At 50.8% G+C, this 15,036-nt stretch overlaps 2 protein-coding genes across 4 annotated transcripts in view; one reads left to right on the top strand and one right to left on the bottom strand.

Moving 5' to 3' along the window:
• The first annotated feature begins 390 nt into the window (after positions 1-390).
• Positions 391-4,125, top strand: serp1 (stress-associated endoplasmic reticulum protein 1). Of its 3 annotated transcripts, none has more exons than XM_074628590.1 (4): positions 391-598; positions 2,790-2,862; positions 3,305-3,466; positions 3,543-4,125. In XM_074628590.1, the coding sequence occupies exons 1-3, from the start codon at positions 515-517 to the stop codon at positions 3,343-3,345; spliced, it is 198 nt and encodes a 65-aa protein (XP_074484691.1). In that variant the 5' UTR covers positions 391-514; the 3' UTR covers positions 3,346-3,466; positions 3,543-4,125. The 3 variants fall into 3 exon arrangements, with proteins under 3 accessions (XP_074484691.1, XP_074484689.1, XP_074484690.1); XM_074628588.1 differs by having other exon boundaries at positions 3,515-4,125; XM_074628589.1 differs by having other exon boundaries at positions 3,305-3,478.
• A 3,473-nt stretch (positions 4,126-7,598) lies between these two features.
• mmp23bb (matrix metallopeptidase 23bb) overlaps positions 7,599-15,036 on the bottom strand; it is a gene marked incomplete at its 5' end in the record, with an annotated part of 8,184 nt that continues 746 nt past the window's right edge. The window contains 6 exons of the mRNA XM_074628585.1: positions 7,599-8,663; positions 8,759-8,885; positions 8,960-9,070; positions 9,626-9,790; positions 9,949-10,116; positions 10,266-10,420. Of these exons, the coding sequence (XP_074484686.1) occupies positions 8,471-8,663; positions 8,759-8,885; positions 8,960-9,070; positions 9,626-9,790; positions 9,949-10,116; positions 10,266-10,420 (919 nt within the window). The remainder of the gene's footprint in view (positions 8,664-8,758; positions 8,886-8,959; positions 9,071-9,625; positions 9,791-9,948; positions 10,117-10,265; positions 10,421-15,036) is intronic.

Here is a 15,036-nt window from a genome sequence, read left to right as displayed (position 1 = left end):
ACACACGCACACATATATATACTGTATATATATGTATATATATACATGTATATATATACATATATATATATATATATAAATATATAAATATATATACTGTGTGTATATACAGATTAGTATATGTTACACATTATACTTATTTTTAATTATTTAAAAATAATAAATACAGTATAATATAATAATATAGATAAATATATTTAGTCTATACACAGATACAACAAAGCATATTTCTTGTCTGTGGCCATAAACCGGATTCTGGGTCTGGTTCTGGTTCTGGGTCTGAGCAGGAGGTTTTATTTTGAAAGAGCGCATAGGAAGTTGTGTTCTGACAGGCAGTAACTTTCCGCGGGAAGTGGTAGTGGAGGGGGCGGGGCTTCGTGTTAGTGAAGACGTCACCAGACAGAGCAGCTCCCAGTCCGCCAGCAGCAGCACACACCGCAGCAGAAGAAGAACAGAACGTCACCATTAAATAACCTAACAAACACCAACAAACAAGAAACAACACGAAGACACGATGGTGGCTAAGCAGAGGATCCGCATGGCCAACGAGAAGCACAGCAAGAACATCACCCTGAGAGGCAACGTGGCCAAGACCACGGTGAGTCCCGAGCAGCTGACACACTGGGTCATACTGGGACTCTACTGAAACCAGTTCATTAGAACCAGTTCATACTGGGACTCTACTGAAACCAGTTCATTAGAACCAGTTCATACTGGGACTCTACTGAAACCAGTTCATTAGAACCAGTTCATACTGGGACTCTACTGAAACCAGTTCATTAGAACCAGTTCATACTGGGACTCTACTGAAACCAGTTCATTAGAACCAGTTCATACTGGGACTCTACTGAAACCAGTTCATTAGAACCAGTTCACACTGGGACTCTACTGAAACCAGTTCATTAGAACCAGTTCACACTGGGACTCTACTGAAACCAGTTCATTAGAACCAGTTCACACTGGGACTCTACTGAAACCAGTTCATTAGAACCAGTTCACACTGGGACTCTACTGAAACCAGTTCATTAGAACCAGTTCACACTGGGACTCTACTGAAACCAGTTCATTAGAACCAGTTCATACTGGGACTCTACTGAAACCAGTTCATTAGAACCAGTTCATACTGGGACTCTACTGAAACCAGTTCATTAGAACCAGTTCACACTGGGACTCTACTGAAACCAGTTCATTAGAACCAGTTCATACTGGGACTCTACTGAAACCAGTTCATTAGAACCAGTTCATACTGGGACTCTACTGAAACCAGTTCATTAGAACCAGTTCATACTGGGACTCTACTGAAACCAGTTCATTAGAACCAGTTCATACTGGGACTCTACTGAAACCAGTTCATTAGAACCAGTTCATACTGGGACTCTACTGAAACCAGTTCATTAGAACCAGTTCATACTGGGACTCTACTGAAACCAGTTCATTAGAACCAGTTCATACTGGGACTCTACTGAAACCAGTTCATTAGAACCAGTTCATACTGGGACTCTACTGAAACCAGTTCATTAGAACCAGTTCATACTGGGACTCTACTGAAACCAGTTCATTAGAACCAGTTCATACTGGGACTCTACTGAAACCAGTTCATTAGAACCAGTTCATACTGGGACTCTACTGAAACCAGTTCATTAGAACCAGTTCATACTGGGACTCTACTGAAACCAGTTCATTAGAACCAGTTCATACTGGGACTCTACTGAAACCAGTTCATTAGAACCAGTTCATACTGGGACTCTACTGAAACCAGTTCATTAGAACCAGTTCACACTGGGACTCTACTGAAACCAGTTCATTAGAACCAGTTGATAGTGGGAGCAGCAGACACCCAGTCCAGACTGGTGTTCTAAATGAAAAATGGCAACTGGGAAAGATTCTCAACCAATCAGGAGCCAGAAAAACCAGTTTAATAAATACTGACTGGAATACTGACATGTTTTCATCTGTTATATATAATAATACACGTATAATCATAGTTTATATATCTTTATACTGTATATATAAACTATTATTATACATATAATAATAGTTTATATATATATAATAATAGTTTATATACATATAATAATAGTTTATATATATATAATAATAGTTTATATATATATAATAATAGTTTATATACATATAATAATAGTTTATATATATATAAACTATTATTATACATATAATAATAGTTTATATACATATAATAATAGTTTATATATATATAAACTATTATTATACATATAATAATAGTTTATATATATATAATAATAGTTTATATACATATAATAATAGTTTATATACATATAAACTATTATTATACATATAATAATAGTTTATATATATATAATAATAGTTTATATACATATAATAATAGTTTATATATATATAAACTATTATTATACATATAATAATAGTTTATATATATATATATATTCAGTGTGGATGGAAAGCACAAAAACAGAAATATAAAATAAAACTGTTAAAAACTGAGATAATAATAATAATAAATGAAAACTATTCAAATCATCTCGTGACGTAAAGTAACAGGATTATTTCTGTTATTTTATAATTATCATACGACAGAGACAATAACCAGATTATCTTCTGATCACATCACCAACAGATCAATCAATCAATCACTGTGATTGGGTGATCAGTTCAGATCAATGAGAGCGAGATGCAGCAGACTGAGTTCTTAATGAGTCAAACATCAGACAGCAGCTGCATCATGTAATTATACTAATTATTAGTATTGTTATTAATGCTGTGTGTGTGTGTGTGTGTGTGTGTTTCAGAGGAGTGTGGTGGAGGATAAAGGTGTGGGTCCGTGGCTGCTCGCCCTCTTCATCTTCGTCGTCTGTGGATCAGGTGAGTCTTCATCATCACATATAGAAACATCTAATTAATATCATATATAATAATAATGTCTGATCATCATGACATCATTTATTAACATCACACCGTCTGTGTTTAGGAATACATGTTAGCATGTTAGGAAAATAAGATCAAAATAATAATACTCATAAAAAGACACATAAGAGGGTAATATATATCTATAGATATATATAAACAGTGTATTATCAGCTGTTGTGACGGTAGCTCCGCCCCTGCTGACGTCAGGCGGTGGGGGCGGGGCTTAGCGCCCAGTATAAATGTCACTCTGACCGGTGACAGAAATCAATAATAACTATAACTAAATCAATAAAGAGAAACACCTGATGTGATGCTCAGATGTGACAGAGATCAATCAGTAACCCATGACAACAGACTCATTAATATTTACATGAATAACACCTGCATGTCTCTGCAGCCATCTTCCAGATCATCCAGAGCATCAGGATGGGCATGTAGTGATGTCACCAGCAGGGGGCGGGGCCAGGACAGCGAGCGAGTGTCTGGAAGAACCAAGACGACCAACATCACGAGAGCGTCGCGGCCCCGCCCCGACCTGGACCCCAACCTGAACCCCGACCTGGACCCCAACCTGAACCCCGACCTGGACCTGAACTCCGACCGGGACCTGGACCCGCCCCGACCTGAACCCCGACCTGGACCCTCCGGAACATTCCTGAACTCTGTCAGCTGTCTGCCCCCCCCCGTTGTGGGTGTTGGTTGAAGGCGGCGCCGCCCGCTGACCTTCTCACTGTTTCTGCCTGTAAACCAGCAGCCATCCACGTGCCTTTCTCTGTTTACCTGAGCTTCAGCCTTTAGCCCCGCCCCCTCTGATTACACCTTATCAGAGAGGGGGGGAGGGGGGGGGGGGGGGTCATAGTCCAACCTGCTCCTTTAATCCAGAGACCAAAACACAAACCTTCGTTACCTGATCCACTTTACCTGCTGCTTCACATTCCAGTCTGACCTCAGATCTGTCTTCTTCCTCCTCTTCCTCTTCATCCTCTCTTCTTCCTCCTCCTCCTCTCCTCTTCCTCTTCATCCTCCTCCTCCTCCTCTCCTCTTCCTCTTCCTCCTCCTCTTCTTCCTCCCTCTCCTCTCCTCCTCCTCCTCTGTAATGATGATGAAGGTCTTTTGAATCAGAAGCTGTGGAGGTGTGTTCACCAGGTGTGTCTGCACTGTGTGCAGCTTCACCTGAACAATCATGTTCACGTAATAAAGATTAATTTTTAAGATGGACTTTGTTGTTGTGTTGTTGTGTTGTTGTTGTTGTGTTGTTTTGTTGTGTTTTGTTGTGTTGTTGTTGTGTTGTTTTGTTGTGTTTTGTTGTGGTGTTGTTGTGTTGTGTTGTTGTTTTGTTGTGTTGTTGTTGTTTCATGTCTGAACATTAATGTTGTTGATGGAGCTGATGTGGTTCTGACCTGCTGGTCCTCCTGGTTCTGGACTGCACTGTATGAGGACCCAGTAGTGCTGGTTCTGGAGGTTCTGGAGGTTCTGGAGGTGCAGTAGCTGAGACGCTCCAGCAGGAGAAGCTAGATGTGTTAGAACTGGTTGAATCAGACTCATGAACCAAAGTCACTTCAGTGATGTCACCGTTTAGATGTGCTAATAAAGCTAACAGCTAACAGCACGCTAGCTGACATAATCAATAACTTCATATTACTGATCAGCTGATGGATATTAGACGCTAACAGCTCGCTAGCTGATGAACATTATTCCAGCTCGGTGGATTCTGACATTAAATGAAGTAATAAGACGAACAAACAAACACACAGTTTGTTAAACAGATTTATTTTTGGGACAAAAGTCAAACTGATTAAAGATAAAAACACAGCGATGCATTATGGGTAAAATAAATTCAATAGGTTATATTGCATCATGTGTTAATATTTCACTCACTAAATATTAAAACTCAATAAACTCAAAGTTTGGACTGATTACGAGGACACAATGTCACGCCTTGAGGACAGGATTACGAGGACACGATGTCGCACCTTGAGGACAGGATTACGAGGACACGATGTCACGCCTTGACAGGATTACGAGGACACGATGTCACGCCTTGAGGACAGGATTACGAGGACACGATGTCACGCCTTGAGGACAGGATTACGAGGACACGATGTCACGCCTTGAGGACAGGATTACGAGGACACGATGTCACGCCTTGAGGACAGGATTACGAGGACACGATGTCACGCCTTGAGGACAGGATTACGAGGACATGATGTCACGCCTTGAGGACAGTATTACGAGGACATGATGTCACGCCTTGAGGACAGGATTACGAGGACACGATGTCACGCCTTGAGGACAGGATTACGAGGACACGATGTCACGCCTTGAGGACAGGATTACGAGGACACGATGTCACGCCTTGAGGACAGGATTACGAGGACACGATGTCACGCCTTGACAGGATTACGAGGACACGATGTCACACCTTGAGGACAGGATTACGAGGACACGATGTCACGCCTTGACAGGATTACGAGGACACGATGTCACGCCTTGAGGACAGGATTACGAGGACACGATGTCACGCCTTGAGGACAGGATTACGAGGACATGATGTCACGCCTTGAGGACAGGATTACGAGGACACGATGTTACGCCTTGAGGACAGGATTACGAGGACACGATGTCACGCCTTGAGGACAGGATTACGAGGACACGATGTCACGCCTTGAGGACAGGATTACGAGGACACGATGTCACGCCTTGAGGACAGGATTACGAGGACACGATGTCACGCCTTGAGGACAGGATTACAAGGACACAATGTCACGCCTTGAGGAGCGTTACGAGGACACAATGTCACGCCTTGAGGACAGGATTACGAGGACACGATGTCGCACCTTGAGGACAGGATTACGAGGACACGATGTCACGCCTTGACAGGATTACGAGGACACGATGTCACGCCTTGAGGACAGGATTACGAGGACACGATGTCACGCCTTGAGGACAGGATTACGAGGACACGATGTCACGCCTTGAGGACAGGATTACGAGGACACAATGTCACGCCTTGAGGACAGGATTACGAGGACACGATGTCACGCCTTGAGGACAGGATTACGAGGACACGATGTCGCACCTTGAGGACAGGATTACGAGGACACGATGTCACGCCTTGACAGGATTACGAGGACACGATGTCACACCTTGAGGACAGGATTACGAGGACACAATGTCACGCCTTGAGGACAGGATTACGAGGACACGATGTCACGCCTTGAGGACAGGATTACGAGGACACGATGTCGCACCTTGAGGACAGGATTACGAGGACACGATGTCACGCCTTGACAGGATTACGAGGACACGATGTCACGCCTTGAGGACAGGATTACGAGGACACGATGTCACGCCTTGAGGACAGGATTACGAGGACACGATGTCACGCCTTGAGGACAGGATTACGAGGACACGATGTCACGCCTTGAGGACAGGATTACGAGGACACGATGTCACGCCTTGAGGACAGGATTACGAGGACACGATGTCACGCCTTGAGGACAGGATTACGAGGACATGATGTCACGCCTTGAGGACAGGATTACGAGGACACGATGTCACGCCTTGAGGACAGGATTACGAGGACACGATGTCACGCCTTGAGGACAGGATTACGAGGACACGATGTCACGCCTTGAGGACAGGATTACGAGGACACGATGTCACGCCTTGAGGACAGGATTACGAGGACACGATGTCACGCCTTGACAGGATTACGAGGACACGATGTCACACCTTGAGGACAGGATTACGAGGACACGATGTCACGCCTTGACAGGATTACGAGGACACGATGTCACGCCTTGAGGACAGGATTACGAGGACACGATGTCACGCCTTGAGGACAGGATTACAAGGACATGAAGTCACGCCTTGAGGACAGGATTACAAGGACATGATGTCACGCCTTGAGGACAGGATTACAAGGACATGAAGTCACGCCTGGAGGAGCATTACGAGGACATGATGTCACGCCTGGAGGACAGGATTACGAGGACATGAAGTCACGCCTGGAGGAGCGTTACGAGGACACGATGTCACGCCTGGAGGACAGGATTACGAGGACATGATGTCACACCTTGAGGACAGGATTACAAGGACATGAAGTCACGCCTGGAAAAGCATTACGAGGACACAATGTCACGCCTGGAGGACAGGATTACGAGGACATGATGTCACACCTGGAGGACAGGATTACAAGGACATGAAGTCACGTCTGGAGGACAGGATTACGAGGACACGATGTCACGCCTGGAGGAGTATTACGAGGACATGATGTCACGCCTGGAGGACAGGATTACGAGGACATGACGTCACGCCTGGAGGAGTATTACGAGGACATGACGTCACGCCTTGAGGACAGGATTACGAGGACACGATGTCACGCCTGGAGGAGCGTTACGAGGACACGATGTCACGCCTGGAGGACAGGATTACGAGGACATGAAGTCACGCCTGGAGGACAGGATTACGAGGACATGACGTCACGCCTGGAGGAGTATTACGAGGACATGACGTCACGCCTGAAGGACAGGATTACGAGGACATGATGTCACGCCTGGAGGACAGGATTACGAGGACATGACGTCACGCCTGGAGGAGTATTACGAGGACATGACGTCACGCCTGAAGGACAGGATTACGAGGACATGATGTCACGCCTGGAGGAGTATTACGAGGACATGACGTCACGCCTGGAGGAGTATTACGAGGACATGACGTCACGCCTGAAGGACAGGATTACGAGGACATGACGTCACGCCTGGAGGAGTATTACGAGGACATGACGTCACGCCTGAAGGACAGGATTACGAGGACATGATGTCACGCCTGGAGGACAGGATTACGAGGACATGACGTCACGCCTGGAGGAGTATTACGAGGACATGAAGTCACGCCTGAAGGACAGGATTACGAGGACATGATGTCACGCCTGGAGGACAGGATTACGAGGACATGTCACGCCTGGAGGACAGGATTACGAGGACATGACGTCACGCCTGAAGGACAGGATTACGAGGACATGATGTCACGCCTGGAGGACAGGATTACGAGGACATGATGTCACGCCTGAAGGACAGGATTACGAGGACATGATGTCACGCCTGGAGGACAGGATTACGAGGACATGACGTCACGCCTGAAGGACAGGATTACGAGGACATGAGGTCACGCCTGGAGGACAGGATTACGAGGACATGACGTCACGCCTGGAGGACAGGATTACGAGGACATGACGTCACGCCTGAAGGACAGGATTACGAGGACATGAGGTCACGCCTGGAGGACAGGATTACGAGGACATGACGTCACGCCTGAAGGACAGGATTACGAGGACATGATGTCACGCCTGAAGGACAGGATTACGAGGACATGATGTCACGCCTGGAGGACAGGATTACGAGGACATGACGTCTGGTCCCAGGTCTAGAGGTCCTGTAAAGAGGTCCAGATCAGAGCGTCTTGCGGGTCCAGACGGATCCAGCGGTTCTGGAGACGTTAACAGCAGCGCTTCCCTTCATCACTTCATTCGTCGTTTTGTCCTCCCTCCTCTTCCTGGTCCTCAGCTGTTGGACGGCTGCTCTGGTTTCAGTCTGATGGCCCAGGAGTTGGCGGACACGACGTCTCCGCGGCGATGGACGCGGCAGGTGTAGACGCCCTCGTTGAACTCGTTGGCGACGATGCGGAGGTCTCGGTCCTTCATGACGATGTAGCCGGGGATGGAGGCGAGGAGCTGCTCGCCGTCTTTATACCAGCTGCAGGACAGACAGACACGTTAGAGACAAACGATGAAGACGATGTCTGTCCCTCGTCTTGGTCTTCCCAGCTGTGTCGGCGTTGATCAGCTGACCTGACTTTGGGCGGCGAGCGCAGGTTTTTGGTTCCACAGCGGAACCCGACCACCTTCCCCCGCGGAACCATCTTGATCTTCACGTTGGCCGAAGGAGGCGTCGGCGTGGCAACCGCCTCCAGAGGCTCTGGAAGACAGGAAGTGAGCGTCATACCGGAGACGGCGAGACGAGCCAATCGGGTTTCAGAGAGACGACCTCACCGTAGCAGACGTCACAGCGGTGAGGACAGTTCTTCCTCATGAAGGTCTTCCTCCGCTCGCAGAACCCCAGACGAGCCCACGGACCGCAGACCCGCTTCTTATCCACACATCCTGTACACACAAAGTACACACAAAGTACACACAGAGTACACACAGAGTACACACAGAGTACACACAAAGTACACACAGAGTACACACAGAGTACACAGAGTACACACAGAGTACACACAAGGTACACACAGAGTACACACAGAGTACACACAAAGTACACACAGAGTACACACAGAGTACACACAAAGTACACACAGAGTACACACAGAGTACACACAGAGTACACACAAGTCAGAAATGGTTCCTGTATAATCAGGTTTAGCAGCAGCCGGTCGCAGCCGGAGCTCAGGAGCTCAGGAGCTCAGGAGCCGGAGCTCAGGAGCTCAGGAGCTCAGGAGCTCAGGAGCTCAGGAGCTCAGGAGCTCAGGAGCTCAGGAGCTCAGGAGCCGGAGCTCAGGAGCTCAGGAGCTCAGGAGCCGGAGCTCAGGAGCTCAGGAGCTCAGGAGCCGGAGCTCAGGAGCTCAGGAGCTCAGGAGCTCAGGAGCTCAGGAGCTTCCTGTTTTAAGATACTGTGTGAACAACACTTTATTGTGAAACAACGACAGGAAGTGCTACCGTAGAGTCTCTGGATGCCCCACACGTCGTCCTGGGCGATGTTCCTCTGGCCCGTGTACGTGGCGTTGGGATGCATCAGAGCCTGAGGATCTCTGGAGTGCCACAGACCGAGAGCGTGACCGATCTCATGAGCAGCCACCTGGACCAGGTCGTTCAGCCACACACCTGTAGAGTCACATGATCAACACCTGTACAGGTACCTGGACTAGTACTAATAGTACTCCTGTCTCTGATACTACAGTACAGGTACCTTGTTTCCAGCTGAACCTGGACTAGTAGTAGTAGTAGTAGTAGTACTAGTAGTACTAGTATAGTAGCAGTACCTTGTTTCCAGCTGAACCTGGACTTGCCGAGGATCCAGAACTCGTGGTTGTCAAAGTGGATTTCTCCTCGCGGCGGCAGGAAGGCGTGAGCCAGCTCGCCGTTCAGACCGTCGAAACACGGGTGGAGAGGAGACCACCAGCAGTCGGTGTGGTTGAAGGTGTAGAAACCTAGAAACGCATGCACACGCGCACACACACACACACACACACACACACACACACACACACACACACACAGGTACATGATCTCAATGCGTTTTCTGACCTTTTTATTTTTATTTTTTATTTTGAAACTCCTCCACTTCCTGTCTACCTACCGATGGTGATGTCAGCGGCGGTGATGTCAGCGGTGGCGTTGCCGTCGGTAACCTCGGTGAAGGTGAGCGGAGACACGTCGCTCCACTTGGTGAAAGCGATGCTGATGGCCTTCCTGGTGTCCTCCACGTTCAGAGTGTTAGGAAACGCTAGGATCCTGAGAGACAGACAGAGAGACAGACAGGTAGAGAGACAGAGACAGGCAGAGAGAGAGACAGACAGGTAGAGAGACAGACAGACAGACAGGTAGAGGGACAGACAGGTAGAGAGACAGACAGAGACAGACAGGCAGAGAGAGAGACAGACAGGTAGAGGGACAGACAGAGAGAGAGACAGACAGGTAGAGAGACAGACAGGTAGATACAGAGAGACACAGAGAGAGACAGACAGGTAGAGAGACAGAGACAGACAGGTAGAGAGAGACAGACATACAGACAGACAGGTAGAGAGAGAGACAGGCAGGTAGAGAGAGACAGACAGGTAGAGAGACAGACAGGTAGAGAGACAGAGACAGACAGACAGACAGGTAGAGACAGACAGACAGGTAGAGACAGAGAGACAGGTATAGAGGGACAGACAGGTAGAGACAGAGAGACAGGTAGAGGGGGTTAGGACTCTAGGGTGTTCTGGTACCAAGTCCACTGTTTGTTATGGTCAGTCCAGGACTAGCACAGAAGTCCAACAGCAGAACACCACTCAGGTCCAGATCAGGAAGGTGGTTCCTCCCAATCAGCCTCCAGGGTTCTCTATCGTGGCCCACGTGAGCGTTGAAGTCTCTCAGCAGAACTATAGAGTCCCCAGTCAGCGCCCTCTCCAGGACGCCACGCAGAGATTCTGAGAAGGTCGGGTTCTCTGAGCTGCTACAAACTACAGTCAGAGACTCTGAAGCCGTGAGCACGCTGCCCGCTTCAGGCTCGCTGCCCCGCTTCAGGCTCGCTGCCCGCTTCAGGCTCGCTGCCCCGCTTCAGGCTCGCTGCCCGCTTCAGGCTCGCTGCCCGCTTCAGGCTCGCTGCCCCGCTTCAGGCTCGCTGCCCGCTTCAGGCTCGCTGCCCGCATCAGGCTCGCTGCCCCGCTTCAGGCTCGCTGCCCGCTTCAGGCTCGCTGCCCGCTTCAGGCTCGCTGCCCGCTTCAGGCTGCCCGCTTCAGGCTCGCTGCCCGCTTCAGGCTCGCTGCCCGCTTCAGGCTCGCTGCCCGCTTCAGGCTCGCTGCCCGCTTAAGGCTCGCTGCCCGCTTCAGGCTGCCCGCTTCAGGCTGCCCGCTTCAGGCTCGCTGCCCCGCTTCAGGCTCGCTGCCCGCTTCAGGCTCGCTGCCCGCTTCAGGCTCGCTGCCCGCTTCAGGCTCGCTGCCCCGCTTCAGGCTCGCTGCCCCGCTTCAGGCTCGCTGCCCGCTTCAGGCTGCCCGCTTCAGGCTGCCCGCTTCAGGCTGCCCGCTTCAGGCTCGCTGCCCGCTTCAGGCTGCCCGCTTCAGGCTGCCCGCTTCAGGCTGCCCGCTTAAGGCTCGCTGCCCCGCTTCAGGCTCGCTGCCCGCTTCAGGCTCGCTGCCCGCTTCAGGCTCGCTGCCCGCTTCAGGCTCGCTGCCCGCTTAAGGCTCGCTGCCCCGCTTCAGGCTCGCTGCCCGCTTAAGGCTCGCTGCCCGCTTCAGGCTGCCCGCTTCAGGCTGCCCGCTTCAGGCTCGCTGCCCGCTTCAGGCTGCTCGCTTCAGGCTGCCCGCTTCAGGCTCGCTGCCCCGCTTCAGGCTCGCTGCCCGCTTCAGGCTCGCTGCCCGCTTCAGGCTGCCCGCTTCAGGCACGCTGCCCGCTTCAGGCTCGCTGCCCCGCTTCAGGCTCGCTGCCCCGCTTCAGGCTCGCTGCCCGCTTCAGGCTCGCTGCCCGCTTCAGGCTGCCCGCTTCAGGCTGCCCGCTTCAGGCTGCCCGCTTAAGGCTCGCTGCCCGCTTCAGGCTCGCTGCCCGCTTCAGGCTCGCTGCCCGCTTCAGGCTCGCTGCCCGCTTAAGGCTCGCTGCCCCGCTTCAGGCTCGCTGCCCGCTTAAGGCTCGCTGCCCCGCTTCAGGCTCGCTGCCCGCTTAAGGCTCGCTGCCCGCTTCAGGCTGCCCGCTTCAGGCTGCCCGCTTCAGGCTCGCTGCCCGCTTCAGGCTGCTCGCTTCAGGCTGCCCGCTTCAGGCTCGCTGCCCCGCTTCAGGCTCGCTGCCCGCTTCAGGCTCGCTGCCCGCTTCAGGCTGCCCGCTTCAGGCTGCCCGCTTCAGGCACGCTGCCCGCTTCAGGCTCGCTGCCCCGCTTCAGGCTTGCTGCCCGCTTCAGGCTCGCTGCCCGCTTCAGGCTGCCCGCTTCAGGCTCGCTGCCCGCTTCAGGCTGCCCGCTTCAGGCTCGCTGCCCGCTTCAGGCTCGCTGCCCGCTTCAGGCTGCCCGCTTCAGGCTGCCCGCTTCAGGCACGCTGCCCGCTTCAGGCTTGCTGCCCCGCTTCAGGCTCGCTGCCCGCTTCAGGCACGCTGCCCGCTTCAGGCTTGCTGCCCCGCTTCAGGCTCGCTGCCCGCTTCAGGCTCGCTGCCCGCTTCAGGCTGCCCGCTTCAGGCACGCTGCCCGCTTCAGGCTTGCTGCCCCGCTTCAGGCTCGCTGCCCGCTTCAGGCTCGCTGCCCGCTTCAGGCTGCCCGCTTCAGGCTCGCCTGACGGCAGCGTCGCGTCGTGGCCGCGTGATGCACACCTAGGGTGTTCACACTAGACGCGAGTTAGCTGCGTGTCGGCTGCCTGTCAGCACTTTCTTTCTACATAGAGTTTGTCTTTTAATGGCCGTTTAACTTCATGATAAATATAATCTATATTTATGTTAGACAGAGAGAGGTTCAGAAACGTGGTAATTATTAAATAATAGTAATAATCCACAATTAAAACTCCTACTGTATTCATTTATGATGCTTTCCAAGTCACTGCTTGTTCCACATCACTGTCCGGCACATATTTCAGAATAAAAGCCTCGTGTTAACAAATGGGATTCTGTCTATAGAAAAAACGCCTGAGGGCTTTTATTTTGAAATGAAAGCAGGAAGTGTTGATTTAAAAACAAGTTTACTTAACTTTACTTTTTTTTCATCTCCGTAACAGATTCTACAGATAAACCTGTAAACTGAAGTAAAGTCTTGCTGCTATGAAGTTAATATACAGTCACTAGATGAGACGCGCGTCTCATGCGGGCAGTGTGTCCACGGCTTCAGTCACAGAGAGACGACCCTCTGGTTCTCCGTTAGAGGAGATCCTCTGATTCTCCGGTTAGAGACGACCCTCTGGTTCTCCGTTAGAGGAGATCCTCTGGTTCTCCGGTTAGAGACGACCCTCTGGTTCTCCGTTAGAGGTGACCCTCTGGTTCTCCGGTTAGAGACGACCATCTGGTTCTCCGTTAGAGGAGATCCTCTGGTTCTCCGGTTAGAGACGACCCTCTGGTTCTCCGTTAGAGGTGACCCTCTGGTTCTCCGGTTAGAGACGACCCTCTGGTTCTCCTGTCAGAGACGACCCTCTGGTTCTCCGGTTAGAGACGACCCTCTGGTTCTCCGTTAGAGGTGACCCTCTGGTTCTCCAGTTAGAGACGACCCTCTCGTTCTCCTGTCAGAGACGACCCTCTGGTTCTCCGGTTAGAGACGACCATATGGTTCTCCGGTTAGATACAACCCTCTGGTTCTCTGGTTAGAGACGACCCTCTGGTTCTCCAGTTAGAGACGACCATCTGGTTCTCCGGTTAGAGACGACCCTCTGGTTCTCTGGTTAGAGACGACCCTCTGGTTCTCCGTTAGAGGAGATCCTCTGGTTCTCCGGTTAGAGACGACCCTCTGGTTCTCCGTTAGAGGTGACCCTCTGGTTCTCCGGTTAGAGACGACCCTCTGGTTCTCCGTTAGAGGAGATCCTCTGGTTCTCCGGTTAGAGACGACCCTCTGGTTCTCCGTTAGAGGTGACCCTCTGGTTCTCCGGTTAGAGACGACCCTCTGGTTCTCCTGTCAGAGACGACCCTCTGGTTCTCCGGTTAGAGACGACCCTCTGGTTCTCCGTTAGAGGTGACCCTCTGGTTCTCCGGTTAGAGACGACCCTCTCGTTCTCCTGTCAGAGACGACCCTCTGGTTCTCCGGTTAGAGACGACCATCTGGTTCTCCGGTTAGATACAACCCTCTGGTTCTCCAGTTAGAGACAACCATCTGGTTCTCCGGTTAGAGACGACCCTCTGGTTCTCTGGTTAGAGACGACCCTCTGGTTCTCCGGTTAGAGACGACCATCTGGTTCTCCGGTTAGATACAACCCTCTGGTTCTCCAGTTAGAGACGACCATCTGGTTCTCCGGTTAGAGACGACCCTCTGGTTCTCTGGTTAGAGACGACCCTCTGGTTCTCCAGTTAGAGACGACCATCTGGTTCTCCGGTTAGAGACGACCCTCTGGTTCTCCGGTTAGAGACGACCCTCTGGTTCTCCTGTCAGAGACGACCCTCTGGTTCTCTGGTTAGAGACGACCCTCTGGTTCTCCTGTCAGAGACGACCCTCTGGTTCTCTGGTTAGAGACGACCCTCTGGTTCTCCGTTAGAGGAGATCCTCTGGTTCTCTGCTTAGAGGAGACCCTCTGGTTCTCCGTTAGAGGAGACCCTCTGGTTCTCTGGTTAGAGGTGACCCTCTGGTTCTCCGGTTAGAGGAGACCCTCTGGTTCTCTGGTTAGAGACGATCCTCTGGTTCTCCTGTTAGAGGAGACCCTCTGGTTCTCTGGTTAGAGACGATCCTCTGGTTCTCCTGTTAGAGGCGACCCTCTGGT

The sequence above is a fragment of the Sebastes fasciatus genome, unplaced genomic scaffold, assembly GCF_043250625.1.
Source record: "Sebastes fasciatus isolate fSebFas1 unplaced genomic scaffold, fSebFas1.pri Scaffold_56, whole genome shotgun sequence".
Lineage (NCBI taxonomy): Eukaryota > Metazoa > Chordata > Actinopteri > Perciformes > Sebastidae > Sebastes > Sebastes fasciatus.
Note: the sequence above shows the minus strand (reverse complement) of the source record. Positions and strands in the feature narration are given on the sequence as shown.

Coding starts and splice junctions, on each gene's coding strand:
- serp1 (XM_074628590.1), top strand. CDS start 515: ATGGTGGCTAAGCAGAGGATCCGCATGGCCAACGAGAAGCACAGCAAG. Junction 599..2,789: donor GCAACGTGGCCAAGACCACG/GTGAGTCCCGAG, acceptor TGTGTGTTTCAG/AGGAGTGTGGTGGAGGATAA. Junction 2,863..3,304: donor CTTCGTCGTCTGTGGATCAG/GTGAGTCTTCAT, acceptor ATGTCTCTGCAG/CCATCTTCCAGATCATCCAG.